Raw genomic sequence first — 26896 nt, 5'->3', positions numbered from 1 at the left:
ACAAAACAAATTGTTCGCACAACACAAATGTATCAGGTCACAATTCTGGAGACCAGAAGTTCAGACAGAGGTGAGAGCAGGGTAGGTATCTTTGGAACATCTTGAGGGAGAACCTGTTCCAGCTTCTTGCTTCTGCAGGTTTTTGACATCTTTGTCATTCTTTGGACTTCACTACACCTCTCCAGATCCCTCCTTTCATCCTCTAGTGGTTTCCTGTTTGTGTAGTTGGTTCAAATTTCCTCTTATTATAAGAATACCAGTAGGATTAACTGGGTGTGGTGGCACACATCATTACTCCGAGCACTCTGGAGGCAGAGGCAGACAGATCTCTGAGTTGGAGGCCAGCCTGGTCTACAAAGTAAGGTCCAGGACAGCCAAAGCTAAAAGGAAACCGTGCCTTGAAAAAAAAAAAGACTGGGTGGTGGTGGGGCATGCCTTTTATCCTAGCTCTTGAGAGGCAGGGGCTGGTGGGTCTCTGTGAGTTGGAGGACAGCCTGGTCTGCAAAGTGAGTTCCTGGATAGCCAGGGTACACACAGAGAAACTCTGTCTAGATAAAAACAACCAAATACCTCCCAAAACCCAAACCAACCAACCAACCAAAAAACAAAACAAAACAAAACAAAAAACCCCACCACAACCCCCAAACAACCAACTCCCTAAGACCCCCAAACAAACAAGCAAACAAAGTATACCAGTGGGATTAGATGCCCACCGTACGTCCTTATGATTTAATCTTAACTATGTCTTCAGTGATTTTGTTTATAAGTAAGGCCACATTTGAAGTGCTGGAGGTTAGTGCTGGCTGAAACTTGAGAATTTATGTGGGACACAATTGACCCCTAAGACCATACAACTAAGAGTTTGATTGTAAAATCGTTCCTACATGCTAAACAAAACCAATCCAATCCTCCAACAGTGTAAAAGCAAAAACTAAAACCCAGAGACGTTGAGCAGTAGTGTGGACTGAGAATATGTGCCCAGAATTGTAACTTCACTATTATAAACAATGTGATTTAGAATCACATTATGAACTTCGATTTTTCTCAGGGGTATGACAATGACAATCCATGCTTGGTGTTACCAAACAGGGGGCAGAGGTTGAAACAGTTAATTTTCATTGCCAACCTGATTAGACTTAGAATAATCTTGAAAATACATATCCGAGTGTGTCTATGATGGCCTTTCCAGAGAAACTTTACTGTAGAGGGAAAATCCATACTGCATGTAGGTGGCAGCATTTCATGGGCTAGGGGTGTTAGATAGACAAAAAAAAAAAAAAAGTTGAATTATTCAAGTTGAGCACCAGCACTGTGTTCCTTGACTGTAGACACAAGACCAGCCCATACATGCTTGACCCTCACAGAGAGGGCTGCTTCTGTTGTCTCATATTCCCCAACATTGTGGTCTCTAGCCACACTGAACAAAAAGAACCCGTTCCCTCCTTAAGATGCTTTTTTTTTTTTTTTGCGTATTTTGTCAGAGCAACAACAACATAATAGAAATAACTGATACAGAAGTTAAATGGGAACTTAACTGTTATAGTAAAGGCTAAAGGGTAAAACATGGTAGGTCACATAATAGCTGTCAAACCAACAGTAATAGATATCTTTGGAGCCTGAGATAAAGTGTGTAGTTATTTCTTCATGTGCAGAATTGTTCTGGACACCCTGTTCTTCAGGCTTTCACAGCAGGAATAGAGAAAGAGAGGCACCATTTAATTTCAGACCACAATATACTGGCATGAGACTCAGGAAGTCCAGATAACTATGTGCTTAATTACTAGAGAGAAAAATGCCTTTACTCAGTTTACATTGGCAAAATTCTTGGCAATACAATTTTTTTTTTCAGCTTAGGAACTTGAAACCCTGGTGGAATAGGCAAACGTCTTACAGATGGGGTGATTGCTAAAGGTTACTTTGAACACTGGAAAATTCTGTGGTCAGACTCAAAGCCGCTGAAAGATAATTTTACAAATAACTCACAAGGTGGGGCTTGCACCCAGACTCTTCACCTACTCACTGTGTTAATGGCAAGGGGTGGAGGAAATGTCAACTGAATGAACTTCCGGATTTGTAGCCTTCATCTCTTTATTTTGGAGGGGAATACACCTCTTTGTGAACAGCTGGTGGGAGCATTGCTAGGTTAGTTTCATAGTGATCACACAGGACTTACTCAAAATATGCATGGATGCTATGAGCCTGAAATGCCACTCAGGGTAGAGACCTAGGAAAGCCTCCCTCTAATTAATGTGCTTTGGGACAAGTGCAGGTATGGTGACTGGAAACAGAAAAGTAGAGTTAGCCAAGTTGTCTAGCACTGGAGAAATGAAAAAATGAAAAGACCACGGTGTGTAGAAGGGTATAGCAGGCAGCAGAGATGAACTGGTGAGGTAGTTCTCAATGTATGACAGTAGAAGCATCGTCATCACCTCAGATAAACTAATCAAGTTCGTGGTCCCTACTCCAATGTAGTGAATCAGAAGAGCTGGCACTGGTGCCCGGGAATGTGTTTTTCAAATAAGCTCTTTAAGGAGATTCTGGTGGATGGTCAACTTTGAAGGCTAGTAGGCAAGACATTCATCGGGGCAGACGTTAAAATACAGCTAAGAAAATTTTGCTTCCCACTGAATCTCTGGCAATGTCTGGAACAAATTTGATTGTCAAACGTATAGGCAGGGGTGCTGAAACCTAATGATGCAATGCAGGGGTCCTACTGTTAATGCACAGGGCAGCTACACACAGCCTAGAACTGATGAAGTCAAATCACCCATGGAACTGACATGGAGGGGCACCAGTGCATTGTCTTCACCAAACTCTGTCTCTCCCAAACTTAGTTGACTCTAAACAATGCACGCCTAGCGTGGCTCCTTAATGAACCATGCTCCAGTTGAATTAGGGAGAATAAACACCAAGTTAGTGATATTTTACACTAAAGTGTGTTGGTCCCAGTGCTGAGAAGTAACCTAGCACAGTTCTTAAACCATGCTCAGACCTAACCTGAGTCCAGGCAGTGATGGGTTTTTATAGGCATGGTGATTACTGGTCTACACTTTCCTCTTTTCTGACTCAGTACTGTGCATATGTATATGTGATGCCTTTCTCTTCTTCATGCATTCTAAACAGATGCAGATTTTTGTCACTACCCAACAATTAATTATTCTGGGAAATAAGTTTTCTTCCATGAACTTTAGCCCATATACATATCATACATGATAATTTCCATTGGTTTCATTGGTTCCATCGTATCTTATGTGTATACTCAGATATTTGGATCAATGCTAATTGATCATAACTTCCTGCTATTCTGAACTGGTCTTTTTGTGTCCCATTTGACAATTACTTCTTATACTCTAACTACTCTGGGGCCATATGTGTTTGTGTTCGCCTGGTGTCGGTGTCCTGATTTGCTTGTGATGTTGATTAAGCTTTCGATCTGTAAATACAATGCTATTCTTTTGAAAAATGTTAGTTTATTTGTAATTGCCTGTCCATATTACCTTTTTACTCACAACATTTACTTGATCAGATTGCATTCAACATTTAGTGTATAGTTCTTACAACCAGGGAAGAGTTGAATCAGTAAGAAATGAAAACTGTGTGTTGGAAAACTTCCCACGGCCAGTAAGCATATGGAGTCTGAAGCTGAAATATTTAACTGGCATTTGTTATTTTTGAAAGAAAGAGACTGGAAATTCAGACAAATGTTGATATGACTCAAACCCTTAGGTTTGGTCAAACAAACCAACAGGAAACTGAGTGGCACAGCTTAAGTAGAGTGGTGGAAAGCACCCGGTGGGGCTCCTGGTTCTTCCCCTATTTCAGGAGCTCACCTGCCGTGGGAGGAATCTGCACTGTTCCTATCTTTGGACGCACCCCTGGACCTTCTACTGCACAGAGCTATCCCTTGGGGCACCCTGCGCTCATTCCTGTTTCACTAAGGGTCTTTACTACCACATAGGTTCCTTACCCAGAAATAATCGGAGGATGTCTTCGTTTTCCTTATCTAGAAACAATTCTTCTTGCCCAAGAAGTGTTTCAAAATATGCTCCCTTCCTCTTGCCAAGCTTCTCAGTCACTTCAGACTCTATCAGCTCTTTCTAGTTAATCAAATGGCTGATTATCTAATACATATATAATTTTATTATCATTTAAATTGTACATATTGTCAGAGTATGGTGATAATTTATTGCATGAATGCAATATGCATGATTAAGTGAAAGTATTGCTATCTCAAATGCGTAAAAGTACTATTAATTAACCTGCAGTAATTCTACATACGTATCAGGTTCAATGAGACATTTCGGTGCATGTCTGTGATATGCAGTGGTAAAATCAGGGTGGTTGATGTGTCCCCTCCTTATCAGTACTACCCACGAAGTTTTCCTCCTGTTTTTCCTAGTGTTTCATGAATCATACAACAGGTTATTGTGGATGATGTCCACCCTGATGTACTGGAGAACAGTATTGCTCATTCTATCTTTTGAACAGTGCTTGGTAACAGCCATGCAGTGCATTCTTAGCTGTGTATTTGAACATGTCTGGCTGGCTTACAGTTTTTTCTTTCCTGATTTCAAAGGTGCTTTTGAACAACAAATGATGTATCTTCTATTCTAAAGAATTAGGAACAAGGTCACCACTGAAGTATTTGCTTTTGCTCATCTCTAACACCTTAAGATTTGAAGAAAGAAAACAGCCAATGAACTAACCTACCCCAAGAAACATCTCAAACGCTGCATGAGATAGAAATACAGGTCATTAAGACAGCATATTCTTGTAATTCACATGCATAGCGACTGTAGTTCAAAATTCCCATGTGTATCAATTGTCATTCATAAAACGTGTGGCATGTCTTCCGTTTCTACATCATATAGTGTCTAAGTATGAAACACAGAGTTTCTGTTAATGTATGCTCATGTGTACACAGAACACCCACATGTACATGTACTTTACTAAAACACAGAGTTTCTGTTAATGTATGCTCATGTGTACACAGAACACCCATATGTACATGTACTTTACTAAGTTTAGTTAGGAAGACCAGAGGTAAAAGTTATTTATATCACATCAAAGAGCCAGAAGATAGTGTTGTCCGTAGATGGTAGCTACACACTCACAAGTCCTTACTTCTGGCATAGTTCACAGTTCCTTGTACTCAAGCCTCCAACCAACCACCTGACTATTCCTCTCCTCTTATCCAGTGCATTAAATAAAAGCTACATCCCCTGTGCCATGGCTTCAGTAAGTCTTCAGTGGCTCTTCTTATAGCCTCAAATTGCTGGTGAGATAATGGAAAAAGGGACCTTATATGCCCCTGGTGGGAATAGTAATTGTTCCAACAATATTGGAAAATGGTATGAATTTCCCATAAAAAGCTAAAAATACAACTTCATATGACTAAGTTAGATCACTCCGGAGACTATACCTAAGTTAGTATACACCTCAGAGATGCTTGCACATCTTTGCTTACTGAAATAGCTGAGTTATGGAATCAGAGTAGGTATCTGTAAACTGAGAAATGGATGAAGAAAATGTGCCACCAGGTATGTTGGCATACACCTTTAATCCCAGGACTCAGGAAGCAGAGGCAGGTGGATCTCTCTGAGTTCAAGGCCAGCCTGGTCTACAAAGTAAGTCCAGGACAGCCAGGACTTTTATGCAGAGAAACCCAGTATCAAAAGAAAGAAAGAAAGGAAGAAAAGAAAGAAAGAAAGTGTATATACAAAGGAGTTTTCTTCAGAGGTAAAGAAAAGTGAAATTACATCATTAGTTGGAAGATGTATGCAATTGTTGATCATTCTATATTACAAAACTATGCCTGACTTATAAAGATAAATATCACAAGCTTTCTTCAATTTGTGGATTCTAGACTGTGCATAGACATAAAAATCATATATATTTGTGTATACATAGGACATAAAAGCAGACATGACACAGTCTAGAGGAAGGTGGTGGAGGAGGAGCACCTCCTCCTCTTTGCCAATGAAATCAGCTTCTTCCTAAGAGTAACTCTACTTTATCTGCTAGGAACATATTCTCCATGAAAAGGGACTAGGGCTCCTCACACAGGTTATGTTTTTCTGACAAAGTACATTTGATATTAACTGTACCATTATTTATTGAGAAATAAATAATGAGCTTGCAGTGGGGAATCCAAGAAGGATTCTGTTTTCACTGAATATACAACCCATATATAGAATAAGAGACACTTACTGTTAATGAATAATTATAGAAGAAGTCACTTGAGAAAGGAATTCAAACCTATGAAGTCACATCACATGTGGGTGTAAAATAAAGTAGGATCTGAGAGGATACCCACGAAGAAGGGAGTTAGATGGAGTGGCTCTGGATGAACAAGGGTCTCTACAGGGAGAAGCATAGACGTCACCATGATGTGTTCAATTTACAAGTTTCCATGGTAGAAATGTTCCCAGTGTGGCTGTTTTCAAGGTGTCAGTGCTCAACGTTTACATGTAAAGTCAGGAAGACAATTGCAGTGAGCACCATCATGCTGTGATTCTATACTAGAGAAATGGCCCAAGGGACACAGGTAGTGGTGCAACTTAGTGAAAACAATTGTGAATAATGACTTTAGAATATTTATCTCCTTTGTCTTTAATATAACTTGTCTATGAGTTTATGTATTTTATTTTTAATAAGAGCACCATTGAACAACCAGTTGTAAAATTCCTAAATAATGGAATGATCAGTCCTCATGAGCCTGTCAAGCTGTATCCGACATAGCAATGACAGCAGAATGGATAACATAAAGCATGTATACTACATAGAGTATACCACTAAAGCCTGTGGTAAGGAAAAGCTTGGTTTGTGGGTAGACGATTAATGGTCTGACTCTACTTAGAAAAGCCCCTCTGTGGCGAGGAGGATTTTCCCCATGGTCTCTGGAGTGGTGCTTTTTAATTTTTATTATTTGAAAAACTATGACGAAGGCTGAGATCTGAATGGGACAAGTTCCCCAACAGTTCTTCCCACTCTGAAGTTCACTAACAGTCAAAAGGAGTCTTGGTTTAGAAGGCAGATGAAGAGGTGAGAAGTGACAATTAGCAACCTAGAAATGCTGTCTTGCACATTTATAAATACACCTGTAATAGACCAGGCATCTGAGGAACAAAACAGTCTTAGCTTCAAATTAAGAGCCTCAGGAAGTAGAGGGAAGCAGGTGTTTTTCCTCTCCCTCCCTTTTCTTGTGTTCCCATTTTTTTGCGACATCACTTCCTCCAAGTGTCAGACAATTATATCTGCTAATGTGAGTGTATGTGTGTGTGTGTGTCATCACTATCTTTCTGGGAAGGAAAATGGTATTATTTATGCCACTCCTTTTTGGTGGGAGAAGATGGAAAAATAAACCCTGCAGTATTGCATTCTGGGAAAACCATCCTCTAAGAGATTTCTGAGATCACCATCCAACATTAGGAAGAACAGTTAGGAGAGAAATAACCTAGCAGCCATTTCTACTTCAGTTATGGCTGTGGCTTTGGCTGTGACATTCTGAAACTCCTTCTTCTTCCTTGGTCTTAGACACAACTTCCTGACCACATAACTGCCTACCTCGAGGTACATCTGCTAACATCCGCTCTTATCCTCTCTATGCCAACAGTCCTGCTCCCAGACAGCCCTGTCTGCCCTTGGGGTCAAGTGGCACAGCTCATGGCCAGCAAGCCCTTCAGATGCCACCACCCTGGACATGCCTGACAGAAGCCCACATTCTCTTCCTTACTTTCCATTCAGACCTGTCTCCATCATCCTGGTCCAAGTTGGTCTTATGAAAAACATCCTTGGAGACAGTCAAATTCCTGTTTCTTGCTGTGCTAGCTCTACTCTACTTGGTAAAGTAGTGAAGCTCTCTGGACCCCCCCTCTGTTCCCTGATGTGTAATGAGGATTAGAATATTTGTTGTTGTTACTGATTTTCCAGGTTAAGCAAGTGAATGCTCCACGGTGCCTAGTATGAGCAATTAAGGACAGAAAAAAAATTCCTATGATTACTGCTTATATTTGCCTCATGGCCTGACATGAAGAAATGTACTCATCAAAACTCAGTAATTTGCTCACTCACTCTGCCAACCATGATACCTACTTTCTCTTGCTGGTCATAGTTGGTAGGAGCCAATCACCCGGCACATGCTGTGATATTGAAGGACACCTCTAACTTATAAGTGCGAAGATAAAACTAGATATCTGGTGGGCTGTGCATAGATCTCCCTCTCCACAGACAATGGACATTCCTTCATGCCCACCTTGCACACGTGTCTTTTCTCAAGGTGTTGGGTCTGGAAGCTATTGCCCCTATTTACTCTGTTAGGTGCATTTTCAGAGTTATCAGATGGCTCACTATCCCTTCAAACAATATGCCTTGTTCTCTATTACCCATGTGTGCTTACAAAGAAAGAGGACATATTTCCTATGTGCTTGCACTCAGGTAGATTTTGCAGTCATTGTCTCTTCCCACAAACAGCCACATGAAAATGTGTCCTTCACTTGGTTCTGTAATTAAGTTAGCCAAAAGCCAGAGAGATTAGGGGACTGGTCTCCAGTTGCAGGATTTGCAAAGCCTGTACCTGGTTTACCTGATACAAAATCCCAAGAACTTGGTGGCATCTGCTACTTTAAATCTATGAACAAAAGTGAATCCTCACCATTCTGACAGATTGGACACCATCACTTCTTGGAACATGATGCCAACGTCAGCATTATTGTATATTCAAGACAGAAAACATTGATATCACCTGACCCAAGCTTTTCTTTTTCTTTGAGAATCCAGGTCCTTCTGAGTGGGTCTAGTCTACTGAAAGTTTAATAATTTTCTTACTTATTGATGTTAGAACAAGAAGATTAATGGACTTACCATTAAAGGCACAGCAATCGAGGAAGGAAATCGGCTAAATGGCCACAGCTGCCTTCCCCAGGTGTCTTCTATGTTACAGTCCTAATCTCAGCTGATGGGAGAAACAACCAGCAGATTTTCTTGTCAGAATTCCTGGTATCTGAATCGTGCCTTTTGTTCAAAGGATCATCCCTCTGTGGCTCCTTTGTGTGGAGCTAGGACTTTTAATGGGCTTGCTTACTTCATGAGTGCAGAGGTCAAGTAGAAGCCATGTCAGGTGGAGCCTATGGCTTGCCACTCATTGGGACGTGAAGTTGTCAGCAGACTTCTATGCTCTTGTGGCTCAAGGACAAAGCAAGAGGGCAGAACCCAGGTGGGGCCATCAGCCCCACCCACAGCTGTGTTGACATCAAACAGTTGTGCATTCCAATGGTACCTGTTCTTTATGTCCCTGAGCTCAGGAAACGTAAGGCTACTTCCTCTTAGGATCTTTCTAGAACAAAGGTAGCAACTATACCATTTATTTTCTTTTCTTTTTCTAGGCTTTCTATGTACAGTCTAGGTGCTGATCTTTTTTTGGTTGTACACATTGTGAACAATCTTCTCCCAGGTTACCGCTTGCCTTCTCACTGTTCTCATGGAGTCTTCTGATGAAAAGAACTTCACATACCATTCTGTATTGATTGGGGAGGGTTGCCTGGAGCGTCACTTTACAAAGGGATCTGAGAATGAGCTGGCTCAGTAGGAAGGAGCACCGTGATCTATTGGAGACTTCTGACAATGATGAGAGCCCTCAGGTCCATCAATTCACAGTGCTGGAATAAGCTATGATTTCAGACCACATTTCTACCCATGTTCTCATTGGATAGAACCCCGGGGATGAGCTAATGACATGATAGACGATCCTGAAGGAGCAGAGGTAATATAGACTATTAGGAGGTAAGAGACACACCATTCCTAAAGGAGAAGGTAAAAGTTTACCTTCCTAGTAAAAATGAGTTACTCTGTAGATTGATGAGTGAATGACTTTGCCTTTCAAGTAGAAAATAATTCTACGAAATTTCAGTTATACAATGTCAAGACTGCCTAGAGTTTCAATTGCAGTCTGTCACCTGCAGACAGTATCCTGGTGTTAGTAACTTAAAGGTTTGAGGGCACCTTTATGTATCCTCATTAAAAACTTCAACAGCAACAGCAGCAACAACAACAACAACAAAGGCACAAAGTAATTTGTAGAGGTGATGGCTATCTGTTGCCTGGATGGTTTAGTGATGGTCTACAAAGTCATCAACTTGTCATGTTAAACAAATAGATTATATAGCAACCATAGATCAAACGCTGTTTGAAATACAAGCACAGCTCATGAAATGTCAACAGGCAATGGGTAAATATCCTGGTATGTCTGAGAGAGTGCCTGCAGCTCAGTGGGCCTTCTCTTCTCAAGTATTGCAGGCTGTGGTGAGAGAGGAATGTAGAGCAGCAGGTGACTGGGTATTTAAAAGATCGAGGGGGGGGGGAGGGGGGGGAGACTATGCTGGTTGGTCTCACCAACGTGACTGCATTAAGAATCACTCACAAGACATACTGTGCATATCTGTCAGGGTATTGACAGGATTAGCGGAAATGAGAACCCTGAATGCAGATTTCGTCCTCCAACAAGCAGCCCAAACACAGAACTGAGAAAAAGCACACTGCATGGGTCTTACTGCTTGTTTCAGTATGAGAGTGGATCTACTGCTGCTGCTGCTGCTGCTGCTATGCCTGGCTGGCATCAGACTTCAGCTTTTTTGACCATCTTATGTAGACTCAACACATGCAGTCCCCTTTTTCTCACAGCCGGAATGTTTAAAATTGAGTTGAGAAGGAGGACTCTAGCACTGCAGAACCTCACAGTAGTCTCACTATTAGGTTGGCTTCAATGCGTCAATACATTTCTGTTTATTCCAGCATCCTCCCCAGGTCCCCAGACTAATGTTTTGGCCTTCAGGAGAAACAGACATTAGCCAACTAGGCAACCTTGACCAATTGTCAGGATCCTCTGAGGACTCCAGTGCTTGTCTGTGAAACAGAACAATTCCTACTTCATAGAGTAGATGTGGAGCTTTACACAGAAGGCTGCTGAAACACACACATACTGTGCTACACCCTCAACATTTTCCCTAAGTGTTCAACAAATGGAGTGGTTGCTATGGTGATAGAGATGCTGATTATGATGTATGCTGACCTCTGGTTCCCTAGGAGTCATAGCTTAGTGACCTCACTACCCCCACTTGTTCCAGAGAGATAGGAGTGTGCATGTGGTTTGTGAGCAAGCAAGGCCCTGGTAAGTGCAAGAGTGTGGGGCCAAGCAAGGAGAAAAGCTGGAGAGAGAAACAGAAACCAATTAAATAAATTCTAATTTTAAACTTTCAATGGCTCTTTGTGGCTTCAGGAGAAAGGCAATTATATGATTATAATGTGAAGACACTATGCAAATGAACTCATCCTGCCCAAACTCTCTTTCATACTGACATAGAGTTGGGAGGGGGGACCTGTTGGGTGGGGTGTTCAAGAAGCTGGCAGTGAGAAAATGGGAGGTATAAATGATCATATTTCATTGTATACAAGTATAAGAATCTCAGGAATAAAGAAAAATTAAAAAAAAAAAACCAAGATCAATCATTTTAATCTATGTTTTGGGTATAGTAAATTGAAAACCTCTGAAAATGACTTTCTCTCAGCCTGTGTTTTTCTCTCTGTTTCTTTACAGTTCTGTAGCATCTCACAAACCAAGGTTGTGGGGTGTGTGTGTGTGTGTGTGTGTGTGTGTGTGTTTGTGTGTGTGTGTGTGTTCTAGTAATTATTGGTCTTGCCAACAAGACAAGAAACTCCTATAGGCTGAGGAGTAACTGGGTATTTAAAAACCCCTTTGTTTTCTGGTACCAGATGGGCAGGGAGAATCTGTTTGTGAAACAAATAAGAGTTGACTATAATGAAGCCTCTCAGACTCAGGCTCTGTAAACAGCTCTCAAAGGGCAAACATGGAAATGTAGTTAACTCAGAACTGGAGTAAACTGAAACAAAGCAAGCTTGTAAGTAGCAAGGAGATACTTGTGATGTGTCATTAATAGTATTGGCTTGCTGGGTAAGAAAGTCTTAAAGCACAGAGTTAGAACAGAAGACTAGGGCTGGAGAGATGGCTCAGAGGTTAAGAACACTGGCTGCTCTTCTGAAGGTCCCGAGTTCAATTCCCAGCACCCACATGGTGGCTTACAACCACTTGTAATGAGATCCGGTGCCTTCTTGTGGTGGACAGGCACATGTGTGGGCAGAATAATGTATAAATAATAAATCTTTAAAAAAAAGAACAGAAGACTAGAATGGAAAGGACTCCCTTTCAGGACAAAGGAGACCACCAGACGCGCGCACGCACACACACACACACACACACACACACACACACACACACACACACACACACCCCACATGCTGCAGCAAAGGTATCAAGTCACTGTGTTAACACAGCTCCTGAGAAGAGGCTCAAATGAAAGGAGAGAGTGTACAGTTAGAAATGCATTTTCCCTTTATGTCTTACCTGCTTCCTTCACAGGCTATTTTTAGTAAGTTGGCATTAACCTTCTAACAAAATGACAATTAAAGCAACTTTCAATAGGCTCTGTTTAGAAGACTCGATCCAAAGATGAAAGTGTATTAGCCCGGCAGTCAGTGTAGATGCCCGGATTCTAATCCTAGTTGGATAATGACTGAAATTCTCAGTTGCCACCTGGGATCCCAACATATAAAATGGAAACGGCCACTCTCCAGGTAATGAGTGCATTTCTCCTGGGCTCGTTTCATCGTCTTGAAGTTTTCCCATTTTCTTTTTGCCTCCAGTTTCTTTCTTCAACGGTAACTTGTTTTCTATATCTTGCCAATGGTATCCCAGCATTCCTAGTAAAAAACTGACCAAACACCTCTAGTCTGTGCTGACATTTTGAGTGTTTTGTGTGACATCAGCTTTTGCCTGCTTCTGGGAATCTGAACCCAGCTACACTGGACCTTTTATATTTGTATCACAGACGCACAGGGTAGATTCCAGTTTACACTCACGATTTGTTTTAAACAATGACATCAAACAAAGGTTTAAAACCTGGGTCTGCAATACCTTTCTGCAGCAATCAGAATTGGCTCTTCGTGTTTCCATGGCCTTCTGTTCTTTGTTAGCTGCATCTCTTCCTCCTTTCACTATTTGGTCCTCACTCAGTCTACTGACACCTCATCAGGCATCACCTCTGTGTTCCATCAGCCTCAGTGAGCTGTCTTGTGTTAAACTGTCAGTATGTGGCCTGATTCTACCTGGAGGCATGTCTTTACATTGAAGACTTGATACTGTTACTCAACCAGAGCTAGATTGTTGCTATGAGCACTTGTCGGGCCTATTACTGTAAAGTAAAAAGAGTTGAAAATAAGAATAGAGAGAAAATCGTCTTTACATATAGTTATTGATTAATGAAGATGATAAATGGTGATGAGCTATGGCTGGTAAGATGGGGAGAAGGACAGAGGTATATGGAAATAGACCCTGGAGACAGAGCTGAGAGGCAGAATCATGGAATAGTTTAAGGCCAGATATCCCATTTTTCAAATGACCTTTTAATGTAATCTCTCAGACAATTTTAAGGCCACCCATCTTAAGTCACAGTTCAGGTTTCTTTCTCTAGCCTCTAACTGAAAAGGTAGGCATCCAAAATTGGGTCCCTGTTCAATTGAATAATCACCTTAGTTAGAAAGTTCCCCACAACTGATGTTGTCTGAGACTGGTATACAAAATAAAATGTTGTGTCACTTATCTTTGGTAAGATGTATTTTGAGTATGGGTAAGTGGTAGGAGCTCCATCAAATGCACCAAACAAGGAAACAGATGATATATATGGGGAGGTATAACTTTAAGTCACAAAAGATTTAGGAGGAGATGCTGTTTCCTGGCCTTTGTGTCTCACGCTAAAACTCATGCCGATGAGTAGACGTTGTTGCCATTTGTGGCTGTTTGAATGAAAACAGGCCCCATAGGCTCATAAGACGTGGCAAGATTGGAGGTGTGACCTTGTTGGGGGAAGTGAGTCACTTGGGGGCAAGCGTGGAGATTTCAGAAGCTCAAGCCAGGCCTAGTGGCACCCTTCCCCTCTCCCCACGCCTCCCCTGTTCTTCCTGCTGCCTGCAGATCCAGATGCAGAACTCTCATCTCCTTCCCCAGCACCATGTCGGCCTGCCTGCCACCACGCTTCCTGCCATGATGATAGTGGACTAAAGCCCTGAACTGTAAACCAGCCTCAATGGAATGATTTCCTTTATCAGAGTTGCCATGGTCATGGTGTCTATTTGCAGCAATAAAAACTAAGACACCATGACAGAGCTGCCTGGCACTCTCTGTATGGCTTCTCTGATGTGTGGCGGATGTAACCAATGTGTTTCTTATGTCTACCATCTTTGGAAACCAGAAGTGGCCTTGCTGTAGCGCAGCCTCTCTTATGCATGATGCTTACTGCTGTCGCTCGTCCAGGAGGAAGTTTGGTTTTCTTAGGAAACAAATGGGGGATTTTCAGCGAGCACTAAAATGGAAAATCAGGCTGCCTTTCCTGGTAGCTGCACTGATAACCAGATGGGGAATTCCGAGATGGGCAATGAAGCATCTTCAAGCTTGGAGAAGGCTACCTGAGCTTGGTGTGGCTTACATCCGGGAGGTTCAGGATCCGAAAACACTGAAGAGTGAAGAATGAGAACTTTTTTTTTATTAGTGATTTTTTTTCCTTTATTAATTTATTCTTGTTACATCTCAATGGTTATCCCATCCCTTGTATCCTCCCATTCTTCCCTCCCTCCCATTTTCCCCTTATTCCCCTCCCCTATGACTGTTCCTGAGGGGGATTACCTCCCCCTGTATATGCTCATAGGGTATCAAGTCTCTTCTTGGTAACCTGCTGTCCTTCCTCTGAGTGCCACCAGGTCTCCCCCTCCAGGGGACATGGTCAAAGGTGAGGCATCAGAATGCAAACTAGTACAGCCACTTTGGAAATCTATCTGGTGCTATCTCAGAAAAATGGGAATAGGGCTTCCTCAAGATCCAGCTATTCTACTCCTTGGAATATACCCAGAAGATGCTCCAGCACACAACAAGAAAATTTGCTCAACCATGTTCATAGCAGCCTTATTCATAATAGCCAGAACATGGAAACAGCCTAAGTGTCCATCAGTAGAAGAATGGATAAAAAAACTGTGGTACATATACACTATGGAATACTACTCAGCTATTAGAAACAAGGAATTCCCGAAATTTGTGGATAAATGGATTGAGCTAGAAGAATGAGAACTTACTCCACCATCTTTCCCTGTGTGTTTAGAGGATGCTAAGGATCATTAAAAAGGTAACCATATATGTAAAAACCCTGTCTTTACCTAAAATGTCTGAATTTGACTTTGTGCCTACCATTATTATTTATACCTATTATCCAATAACACCAGGACCCGCCTCAGTTGTGTAAGGCCTACAGTAGTGGAGGGTTGTTTCCTATATCTCAACTGACCTGCTGTCTATCCTCTTTCTCTACAAGCCTGTAAACAGAGGTGTCCACTTCAGGCATTATATAGACATTAGTAAATCCACTGCAGAAAATTACTAGGATTTTTTTTTAATAAACTCTGTTTTAAGCAACTTAGATGTAAATATTAGGTGTGACATGATATACAAAAGTAAAAGTTAGGTTGTTAATTAGACAAAGCTAAGATGTCGTTCTTGACGGTACCCATGGTGAAACGGCCCATCTCTGTCATCGTTTCCTCGTCTTAGGTGCTGTAGCTGTGAAATGAAGACCCACCTGATGTTTATGATTCACTGAGATAATTCAGGAAAAGCGTGCCGACCTCAGGGAGCCATACATACACCAGGTACTCTGAGGCTGTCTGCTAGCATCAAAATAACATTTTCTGCAAATTTCCTTACCTGCTGGCGTCTACAGTGATGCCAACGCCCCTGGTACTTTGCTGTTTCCTTGACTCCCTACAATTGTTGTAGTCACAAAATACTTAAAAAAATTTAAACATCACCCCTTCCATGCTATTCACAGAATAAAAAGACATTTGACATAGGAAGTGCATGCATCACATGCCATATTTGTGTGTATTCTCCTCCGATATTTGATTACCGCAGGAGCAGAGGTTTAGTTTGCCAGGTTGGCAACCAACACCATGGCTGATCCCTTTTCTTTAGTTTCTCTAACATCTAGACCCAAGAGGCTACGCCTCCAACATATGCCCACTTGGGTATCTCTCATCCTCTCCCTTTTCCAAGCAGCATTTAGATAGAGTACTCTTTATGAGATGGAGGGCCTCTGCCTTGCCTGTGTATCAGACATCACACAGGAAAATGTCTGAGCAGCAGAGGCCTGAGCAGCAGAAGGTAGCGTGCCAGGCTGTGGTTTTTATGACTTCGTAGTCCCTGTTAGGGTCACCTCCTGAGGCTCACACCCTCACATGCTTCACTTCTGACAGAAACATCTCCTTTTTGCCATTATTTCTAGTAAGACTGCTTTGTCTCGGGGATGTAGAGTTTTCTGTTGCCTTTTTCTGCAACTAGCTCATCCCTGGATTTCTCAGTACTGCCACGGTTCCTTTCTTGGTGTAGTTGGTAAAGTGTGCTTTCTCAGTCCATTTCCTGGAGGCATTAAATAAATAGCAGCAGCCCCTTGGCCCCTCTCTATCTCATTACGCTGCTGTTTTATTCTCACCTGACAGGTCTCCTTATGTCAAAACTGGCTCATTATAAGAGGCTCACGAGAGCAAACTGTTTGTCGTGTTTGATCCTGGCTGTTCAGAAAAGCACATGAGCTGCCACTCCCCAGCACCTCGCTCAGAATGGCTGGAGGCCCACCTGCCTCTAAAGTGTCATTCAGGCTTAGAGATGCTTATTGTTGGTTTAAAGTCAGGCTCAGCTTTTGATAGCTAACTCAAATCTACCATTGCTATGCATCCATAAATGACCATTCCAGCCTAAAGTACCCCCTACAATGCTGGAAAGAGTGATAGATTTTATCTAAGCATTCTTCTGTAACCTTTTAGGTGTATTCCATTATCCACAAAGTGTTCTAAGGCCTACCCTCCCCGCCCCCTGCCAAACCAAGCTGGGTTGTATTCCACCCCTTACTCCAAATGGCATAATAGTTAATACTACTTACACACACCTTTGCATATACTTTAAATTATATATGATACTTGTAATGTAGATGCTATGAACAAACCATGATACTGCATTGCTTAAGGAATAACTGGGAAAAATTGTATTTTCTTGTAATTTTTTTAATTCAAGATTTGTTGGATTTAATACAATGGAACCCATGGACCCATGCAGCAAACTGTGGTGTGTCACCTGTCCAGACTCTGGTATCAGGCAGCCCAGATATTAGTGTCACTTTGGTTAGATGATGACCTTGAACCAGTTGTTTAGCTCACTTTTGTGGAAGAAGACAACACAGGTGCTGACAAGTGGATTTGTTCCATGGAAATGAGTTACTTTCATCAAAGCACCACTCCTGGCATCCGTAAGGCTTGGTCCACTGCTGTGCTGCTGTTTGTTACCTAAATTATATCCCTGGCCGGATCAAAAGCTTTGTTCTCCACATGGCTCACAACATCTGCCAGAGCCTCCCACTCAGCAGGTGCTCAGTTACTCTGTTGACTTTTGGTAGAATTATTTCCCAGGAGAAATGTCACAAGAGATACTTGGGGAAAGCACTCTGAGGCAGCTCTCTTTGTAAAGCTGTCCGAGGACTGAGAGGGAAGAAGAGAGACTGAAAGGGAAGTTTCTTGAACATTCATTTGGGAAAATTTTTCTCAATATCTAGTATGAGCGAACCTACCTCACCCTGAGCTCGAGGGACGCATCAGGAAGGTCCTAGCCCCTTTTGTATGGCATGTGGGAAAACGGATACACAAACCGGTGGTCAGGCCAAGGCAAAGGGGCCGAAAGGCAGGCTGTGCGTTTGTGTGCCTCTGTCATTTGTGGAGGAGCATGTTCTGGACCATTATAGTTTCGGGATTAGTCAGTGGCCCTGATTTCGGTTTCTGTGCGCTGTGCCAGTGATTCTGAAAATGAGAATGGTGTTAAAATTGAAAATGGAATTAGGTCCCTTGGGAACAAGAGCAGAAGTGGTTTGGGGGGAAGAAATATCCAAACCGTGTAAAACAAGAAGCAGAGATGGAAGCAGTGGCTGGTTTCTTCAGGTTTCATTGCAATCTGAACAACAGTTCCAAAGACTTAACATTTGTTTACTTACGGTTCCAGCTTGCTAATTAATAAAAGTGTTCCAATCCTCAATGGCCTCTTATTTAAGGACATAAAGATGACATAGCACCGGAGTGTCTGGCAGGGGCTTGCAGAACAGGGAAAGGTCTTGTTTCCAGGTCCTCAGCCGGGGTGTGTAGTCTCACCTGTCTCTCCCCAACTGCCACTCAGCTTCCTATCTGTTTCGGCAATGTGTTTCAAAAAAGAACAATAAATTCAAGATAAATTTTTCTGATTAAAATAGGCTTACCATGCCACCCTTGCCAACAATTTCAGGAGATAAAAATATAATGCGAGGCCTTCTGAAAATGTACCTGTTTTACAATATTCACACACACATGGTTGTGTTCCTACTGACACAAGATCATTGTATAAGAATGGGGCCTGTCTCTGTACACTAGCAGGGAGGCACCAGAAAACTAAGAAGGCAATTCCGCTGTCCACAGTAGTGACAATAACACAAATATTAAGGATACATTTAGCAGGAGTGCCAGGTTGGTAACTGGGACATTGTTGAGAGAAATTAGGGATCAAGGTGGGCAAGAGACTAGAAAAGAGCAGAAGAGAAGAACACCAGAAATGAGCAGCATAATAGGGGAAATGGTGTGGGGGGAGGGGCAGGGAGGACTAACGGGAAATGGGGGAGGGGGGTCAACCAGTATTAAATATGTTCATAAATAAATACTACATAGGAACCTGTTACTTTATAAGCTAGTTAGAATAAGAAATCACAGAGGAATCCAAAAGAGGGGAAAGCACTCCTCTGTCCATGCAACAGGATACTCAGCATTGTTAGGACAAGAACGCTTCTGAAATTATCTATGGATTCAATACAGCTCAATCACAAAGCCACATGATTTCTTTTGAGGAGAGATGCAAGCTGATTGTGATATTCACAGTCACAAGCAAAGGGCTCTGATGACTGGGGACAGTTCTGTAAATGACTACAAGGGGAATCCAGAGCTTTGATTTCAAATTTTATGCCAGTCCTGCGGTCCTCAGGACTATGTGGCCCTGGGGCGGCATCACAAACAGAGAGCAGTGAGTTGAATGAAGAACACAAGTGTATTTACCAAAAAAAAAAAAAAAAAAAAAAAAAAAAAACAAAACCAAAAACTTAAGATGCATTTTCCTTCCAAGGATAGCAGCAAGAGCAGGAACAAGCTGTACAGTGAGGAGTATTCCAAAATGTCTGTGTTGGTTCTGTTTGTTATTATACCAAGCACCTGACAAAAGCAACTTAAAGAAGATGGGGTTCATTTATTTTTTTAAACACATATTTTATTATTATAATTTCTTTACATTACACCTTGATTGTAATCCCCTCACTCTTCTCTTCCTGTTCCCACCCTCCCTCCCTCTTCCACCCTATTTCCCTCCCCTAGACCTCTGACCTGCAGGGTCCTCCTCCCCCACCATCTGAGCACAGCCTATCAGGTCTCATTTGGGTAGCCTGCATCCCCTTCCTCTGTGTTCCCATGCGGCCTCTCCACCAAGGGACAGCAATCAAATCATGGACACCGGAGCTCATGTCAGAGGAAGTCCCCTGCACCCCCTCCCCTTTTCCATGTGGAGAATGAGTTGTCCATTGGCTACATCTGAGCAGGGGGGTCTAGGTTCTCTGCTTGCAATGTCCTTGGTGGGTGCACCAGTTTGTGCAGACCCCCCCCTCGGTCTGTATCCACCAGCCTTGATAGACTCCTTATGGAGCTTCTGAACAGCCCCCTTCAATCCCCTAGCTCTTCCATACAACTTGGAGGTCTTAACCAAGCATCTGGCTTTGAGTCTAAGTATCTGTTCCAATCCCCTGCTGGGTGGAGTCTTTCAGAGGATATCTATGCTGGGCTAATATCCACTTATAAGTGAGTATATACCATGCGTGTCTTTCTGGGTCTGGGTTACCTCACTCAGGATGATTGTCTCTAGTTCCATCCATTTGCCTGTAAATTTCACGATTGTCTTGTTTTTAATAGCAGAATACATTCCATTATGTAAATGTACCACAGTTTCATTATTCATTCTTTGACTGAGGGACATCTAGGTTGTTTCCAGATTCTGGCTATTATGAGTAAGGCTGCTATGAACACAGTTGAGCAAATGTCCTTGTTGTATGGTAGATAATCTTTCGGGTATATGCCCACAAGTGATATAGCTGGATCTTGAAGTAGAACTACTCCAATTTTTCTGAGAAACCACCAGATTTATTTCCAAAGTGGTTGTACAAGTTTGCACTCCCACCAGCAATGGAGGAGTGTTCCCCTTTCTTCGCATCCTCTATTTTTCTATGTTTTATTGAAGATAGATTTCCCCCTATACAATCGATTCTATTATGGTTTCCCTTCCCACAACTCCTCCCAGACCCTCCCCATCTTCCATCCTATGCAAATCTATACCCTTTGTTTCTCTGTCATTAGAAAGTAGGCATCTAAAAAATAATAATGGGAAAAAGAGAACATATAACTAACAAAATGGAATAGAATAGAGCAAAACAAAGAAAGAAACAAACAACAAACAAAAGAGCCAAAGAAAAAGCACAAGAAACACATATAGATGCAGAGACACAAATGTTCATATATGCAGAAATCCCGAGAAGCCACAAAATCAGGAACCATAATATATACTTAAAGGACCTGTAAAGTTAGAAAAAAAAACAAGAAAGAGGAAGATGAGGAGCACAAGGAGCAAGAGGAGGTGGAAGAAGAAAAGAAGGAGGAGGAGAAAGAGGAGAAAGAAAGAAAGAAAGAAAGAAAGAAAGAAAGAGTAGCTCCAAAAGTATCATTGAGTTTGTTTCATGTTGGTCATCGGCTGTTGGGTACGGGGTCTGCCCAGAGAGGGTTTGTTTTAGCTAATGACATTATGATGGGAAAACATGGCCAGAAGAACAAGAGCTGGCTGAAGCCAGGAAGGGAGAGGAGAAAGACTGAGGGAGAGCGAGAGCAGAGGTGGGGGTAAGGGCATGAGAGCACAGGCATGCTCGCTCCTTTTTATTCAGTATAGGACTGCAGTGGTGCCACCCATCTTTAGGGTAGATCATCCTCCTTCCGTTAGCCTAATCTAGAAAAGTCCATGTAGTGTAGTGTGTGACTCCATTTATAAGGACCATGCAAATCCAGAGAGACAGAAAGATTGGTGGTGGCCAGGAAGCAGGAGGCAGAGAAATGGGAAGTGGATGTGGAAACCTGGGAGAAAAACTGTTGACAGCAGAACTCATTCAGGACCACAATAACTACGATTCCTATATGTGCACACTTTCCCCTAAAGCCCAGACATCATTAACCCCACTTCTCTTATATTTCTGTTCTTGCTAGGAAATTTGCATAGCCATTACTGTGATCACACTGTCCCTTCTACAGCCTCATGTTGCAGTCCATTTTCTTGTTATGAGCCAGAGTGGAATGTTTTATACCACTAAGCAGTTATTGTTCATCTCACCAATTGACTCTCAGAATTATAATTGGCTCCATTTTCCTCCCCAGAAACCAAATCAAAGCCCAGGAAGTAAACAAAATTCCCAAACTCATAAAATAACTCATAAAAGAACTCAGACCTGTCCGACTTCACAGAGCACATTCGATTCTTACTCCATGCCAAACCCATTCTAAACTAAAACCCACCTTCCTGTAATTGCCGGTTCCTGTTCTCTTTCATAACCCTGCTATCTGTAAGTTTCCCACTTCACTTATTTGAAGATGTTTTCATGACCCCTTTAGCCTTTTCTTCTCCACACTAACCTTCTCCATCTTCATGACTTCTTCTGTAGGTTTTAAAGTTATTGTCCTGAGCCCATCCTACATTCTGCTATAAAGGGAAGGGTCTGGAGGTGAAAATATACGAAGGCATTACTCCAGCCATGCAGCTTCAGGCACCTTAAAAAATGCATGCTTACCTCCTTCAACCTGGCCTTCAAGTCAGGCAATTTTGGGAAACTGTGCTTATGAAAAACTCGAGTGCAGATAGGTGAAGGTTTGAGTAAGATAACCAAGCCAATAAAACAGCAGACCTAGAAATGAAAAAGAAAAAATGGGTCTCTTTTCAATGGCTACTAACTTGAATTAATTTGCCTATTAGGAGTCCCCAGACTTTCAACATCACAGACAAACACGAATCAATTCCAAGTTTCCAAAAGCATCCTACTGAAGAACTAGCACTTTCTAAGCAACTAGGGCTTGTAAATATTAGGGCAGCTGTCTGTTTGCAGTCAAGTGTATTTGTTGTAATTAGAGGTCCCTAAAAATTTGAAGAGCTCTTTTTGTTTGGTGAGCTGGCTATTTTCTCTTGAAGGGGAAAAAAAATAACTCTTTTATTCAACATGGTTTGATGTCACTGTTTTTCTTCCCACAGTGAGGTAGTGTCCCAGAGAGAACATTCCTGAGCTTCTCATTCCTTTCTCCCAGGATTCCCTCTTCACAGGGTGCCTTTTAACTGCAGCAATGGAAAAAAAAAAAGCAGTTATTTTGATTAAAGCATAAAATGCACCCTTTAGGCTGAGAAATATTTTCCCCTAAAATGTCTGGAGTCCTGGGCAGCACTCTGGCAGTAAATGAGCCTGGAGAATGTGTCCTCGCCTGGCTGCAGAGGCCCAGCCTTTGGCTGCAGGAATTGGTTACACCCAGTGGTGGCTGGAAGCTCTCTCTATAGGCGAGGGCTCTGGCCATTGAAGGCGTAAAGCTTGCTTTTAATGAGGGCTTTGGTACTGGGGCTGCCCAAGGTCAAACTAAGGCAACAGAAGGCAGCTTTTCCCATAACTTCCCAGGAAGTGATCCCTGCCCATCAGCAGAGGTGACAGAGGTCACAGGAAGAGCTTTCATTGGTGATGTGGCTGCCTGTTTAGTTCTCGGTTTTTTTTTTTTTTTTACTGTCAACATGAAAAGTGAGGGGTGGAGGATGGGGTAAGGGTCTGAGCAGTGCCATGCACTCCATGTGGAGGTCCAGCCAGAAGAGGGAGTGAAATCCCTCTGGTGCAGTTCTGTGAGGGGCCATAGGGCAAGTGGTGAGCATCCACAGCACCATTTTCAGACTAGAGTAAGCATCCTTAATGGTTGCCAGTAGTGAAGAGCTTCAGCCTCTGCAGTATTCAGGGCTTTCCTGATCTTCAGATCAGGAATTCTCAGCTAGGAATTTGTAAGCAAACAAACAAACCAATAAATAAATAAAAAACCTTGAGATCTGGAATACTTTTGTTCAAATATTAGGGCTAAAACATCCTCCATTCATAGAACTAGCCCAGGTGGTCAATGTTTCTAACCATTCTGTGTGTATGTGGTTGATACGAAAAGCTCAAATAATTAAGATTTAAACTTAGATCTAGGCCACTCCACAGATTTGGCACTACGCCTCATAGTTTCACCCTCTTGCAAAAGAAAAACACTTTTTTCCCTTCATGATTCGATTAGACTTTTTGGCATGCCCTAAAGTTAAAAAAACGCAGCTCATGGTTTGTGATGATTGGATCTTACTGTTTGTTTCTTCAAACCACCCCCACCCCCTTTCCCAAAACTCATCTTAACCCACTAATGAGAGGTGAAATCTTATGATTGGCACTATTCATTAATTCATTCCAGCATTTACGCAGCAAGTGAGATAAGTTCATAGGGACTGGGGGAGCAGCAGGGAAAATGTAAATGAGGTCCCTGGCCCCATTGAGGAGAGGTCAAGAGCTAGACAAAAGGCTTCAACAGCACACTGGGACTTGAGGGCAGGAGCTTTGGAGACTTTAATGAGAGCAGAGGAAACAGTGTGGTCACTTGGGTCACGTGGCTGGGGATCCTTTCCTTGAGGCAGTGACATTTCAGCAGATCATACCCAAGAGTGTATTTCAGGTAGAAGCGCCTGCACGCTTCGCTCCAGGAGTTGTTTTGTGGAACAAGATCGCAGGGTAAGTGCCACTGTTTGTTTAAGGACTGAGCAGTGTTTGGGGAGTCTTTGTTCAGGAGATAATGCCCTGGATCTAGAGGTAGCACAGTGATAGTACAAGGTATCTATGCCTGCTATAGAGAGGTACCGCCTAGCAGTGACCCACTGACTTAGTTTAATGTGAATGAAAGATCTTTTCAAGTTGGACAGTTCCATAGAATCAGGGGATGATTCTGGGTTTGTTTGTCTACAAGGAGACATTATATGTTTATGGTTTTATGGGCCTTGGAATTTTCTTCTCAAGGACTTCTGCTTGCCTGGGAGGCATGTGGAAGCGCCCATGGCAGTAGGATGAACAAGCCAGTCTGATGTGACCCAATAAAACTTTATTGATACACAGACTGTAGGTGTCTGGTCCTCCTCCTTATGGCTCCTCCTCGGGAGGGGTTCCTTTAGGACTGGACTCTGGTTCTCTCGGGAAAGACAGCTGGCAGGCCTTGTTATTTCTCTTTGGCTTCTCTCTCCCTTGCTTTCATATCTTCATCACCACTCTCTGCTGTGTGCCCGCTCCAAACTTCCTAACGTAGGATCTCATTTGCACTCCAGGCAACCATATGGACATCCTTTCTAAACCAGGAGTGACAAGGTTCTAAGTTAGGGGAAAATGACTAGAAGGGCAAAGAAAAGATATCCTGCCATTAGAAAAACTGCTCATGCTGCAGAACATGAGCTTCGTGAAGGTTTAGAAGGCTCTTGGCTTTCTAATTCTGTTTTCCTGTGATGTTAGCTGAATTCTGGAGTGCTCTGGATGCTGGAAAAGGGTAAAAAGATGAAACTGCAGGGCATAAGCCCAATTTAACCAAACCCCACTGAGTAAAGTATTGAAGGCTATATTATTGCTCTGCTTTATCTACTGAATTTCAGAACAGATATGTACAGTTGAGTAACTACTTGAATGTGTTGGCTGTCCAGTGTATAGACTACTATTTGGAATTTTACCTGAGTGAACTGGTAAGGTTGGAAATTTACAACTTGAAGATGACTCCCGGGACAGCATTCATCCAGCCTTTTGAGTCATGTCAGGCGATCTCACTGCCAAACATGGTGGTCTTGGAAGGAGTGCTGACTACGCAGCAAGCTTGACCTTTTGTGAGTAGTCATGGTTTTATCCCCTTCAGTGTGATGACAGTAAGAGCTGCCACCTAGTGTCTTCATGAAAATTTAAAGAATGACAAACTGCCTGGCAAAGTGCCTGATGCAGAGTAGCTACTCAGTGCTATTATTCTTTATGGAAAACCAAAAAGAACAAAAAACAAAAACAAAGAAATCAAACAGATAAATCATATTACAAGAATTTTTTGTGTGTGGTTTTTAAGACAGGGTTTTTTTTTTTTTTCTGTGTAGCCTTAGCTAACCTGGACTCACTTTGTAGACCAAGCTGGCCTCAAGCCTCGGCCTCCCTGAGTGTTGGGATTACAGGGGTGTGGCACCATTCTGATTCCTAATGTACCACTCTCTACATTCCTTTCCAATGATGGTCCTCTCTAGGCTCTCTTGAACATTAAAGCTGGCCTCACACTGACTTCGAAAGATGGAATCTTACCAGGACACTGCTCACTTCCCTTGTTCTAACTTCACATAATCTGAACTTCCTATACAATAAGGTTACGGAACGTTATGATGAAACAAACTATATCTTGAGGTTGTCCTGTGAACTAAAGAGTCAGCACACACTCTCTAGATACAGATTGAATCAGGGCATCAGAGGTGTGTCCCTTCCTCTTATAACCCAAGCACAGCTCCCTGTTGCCTTCAGATAGTGATCCATTCTGCTTCACAAAGCCCAGCTCCTAGGCTCCAGGAATGAGCTCAGTAGCCCACTTTCCGCCAACAGAGCAGAGAGGCACAGAAGCCCCGACTATTCTGTCTTTCTGCCCCTACTAGCCAGCTGATTGTGACATCACAGGCTTGTTGCCTTCCTACTCCTACAACTAATTGCGGTGTGGTCTCTGGGGCCACAGCAAAGGCACCTTTATCTTAATCTACTCTTTCTCTTTCAGCCAGACTGCTGGAGCAATGGCGCCTTCCAGGAAGTTTTTCGTTGGGGGGGGGGGAGGGGGCAACTGGAAGATGAACGGGAGGAAGAAGAGCTTGGGAGAACTCATCTGCACCCTGAACATGGCCAAGTTGCCGGCCGACACCAAGGTGGTTTGTGTGCCCCCCTTCCCCCTCCTTCCCCGCCCCCCCCCCCGGCCTACATGGACTTTGCCAGGCTAGATCCCCAAATTGCTGGGGCTGCGCAGAACTGCTACAAAGTGACCAATGTGGCGGTCACTGGGGAGATCAGCCCTGGCATGACCAAAGACTTAGGAGCCATGTGGGTAATACTGGGGCATTCGGAGAAAAGAAACATCTTCGGGGAGTCCGATGAGTTGATTGGGCAGACAGTGGCCCATGCCCTGGCAGAGGGACTTGGAGTGATCGCCTGCATCGGGGAGAAGTTAGATGAGCGGGAAGTTGGCACTCCTGAGAAGGTTGTTTTCGAACAAACCAAGGTCATTGCAGACAACGTGAAAGACTGGAACAAGGTCGTCCTGGCCTATGAGCCTGTGTGGGCCATTGCTACTGGCAAGACTGTAACAGCTCAACAGGCCCAGGAAATACACGAGAAGCTCCGGGAATGGCTGAAATCCAATGTCTCTGATACGGTGGCTCAAAGCACCCGATCATTTATGGAGGTTCTGTGACTGGAGCAACCTGCAAAGAGCTGGCAAGCCAAGCGGGATTTGAACGGCTTCCTCTTGGGTGGTGCTTCTCTCAAGCCTGAATTCGTGGGCAATCGTCAACGCCAAACACTAAGCGCTGCCCCGCCCCGCCCCGCCCCTGCCC

General features: G+C 42.9%; 1 protein-coding gene and 1 pseudogene across 4 annotated transcripts in view; one reads left to right on the top strand and one right to left on the bottom strand.

Annotated features, from left to right (window-relative positions):
* The window catches only part of CLNK (cytokine dependent hematopoietic cell linker), a 217716-nt gene extending 204707 nt beyond the window's left edge, over positions 1 to 13009 (bottom strand). For 2 of the 3 annotated variants that reach the window (XM_084798063.1, XM_084798065.1), the window contains exon 1: positions 8863 to 9394. In XM_084798063.1, coding sequence (XP_084654189.1) covers positions 8863 to 8865 — 3 coding nt within the window. In that variant the 5' untranslated portion in view covers positions 8866 to 9394. Of the gene's footprint in view, positions 1 to 8862; positions 9395 to 12985 lie in introns of those variants that run through there. The other variant, XM_084798064.1, reaches the window with a different exon arrangement.
* Positions 13010 to 26068: 13059 nt separating this feature from the next.
* Positions 26069 to 26866, top strand: LOC311606708 (triosephosphate isomerase-like; annotated as a pseudogene). Its single transcript has one exon. The product of its transcript is annotated as a triosephosphate isomerase-like (transcript).
* Positions 26867 to 26896: the final 30 nt, after the last annotated feature.

This window comes from Acomys minous (genome assembly GCF_964271855.1).
Source record: "Acomys minous genome assembly, chromosome: 10".
Lineage (NCBI taxonomy): Eukaryota > Metazoa > Chordata > Mammalia > Rodentia > Muridae > Acomys > Acomys minous.
Note: the sequence above shows the minus strand (reverse complement) of the source record. Positions and strands in the feature narration are given on the sequence as shown.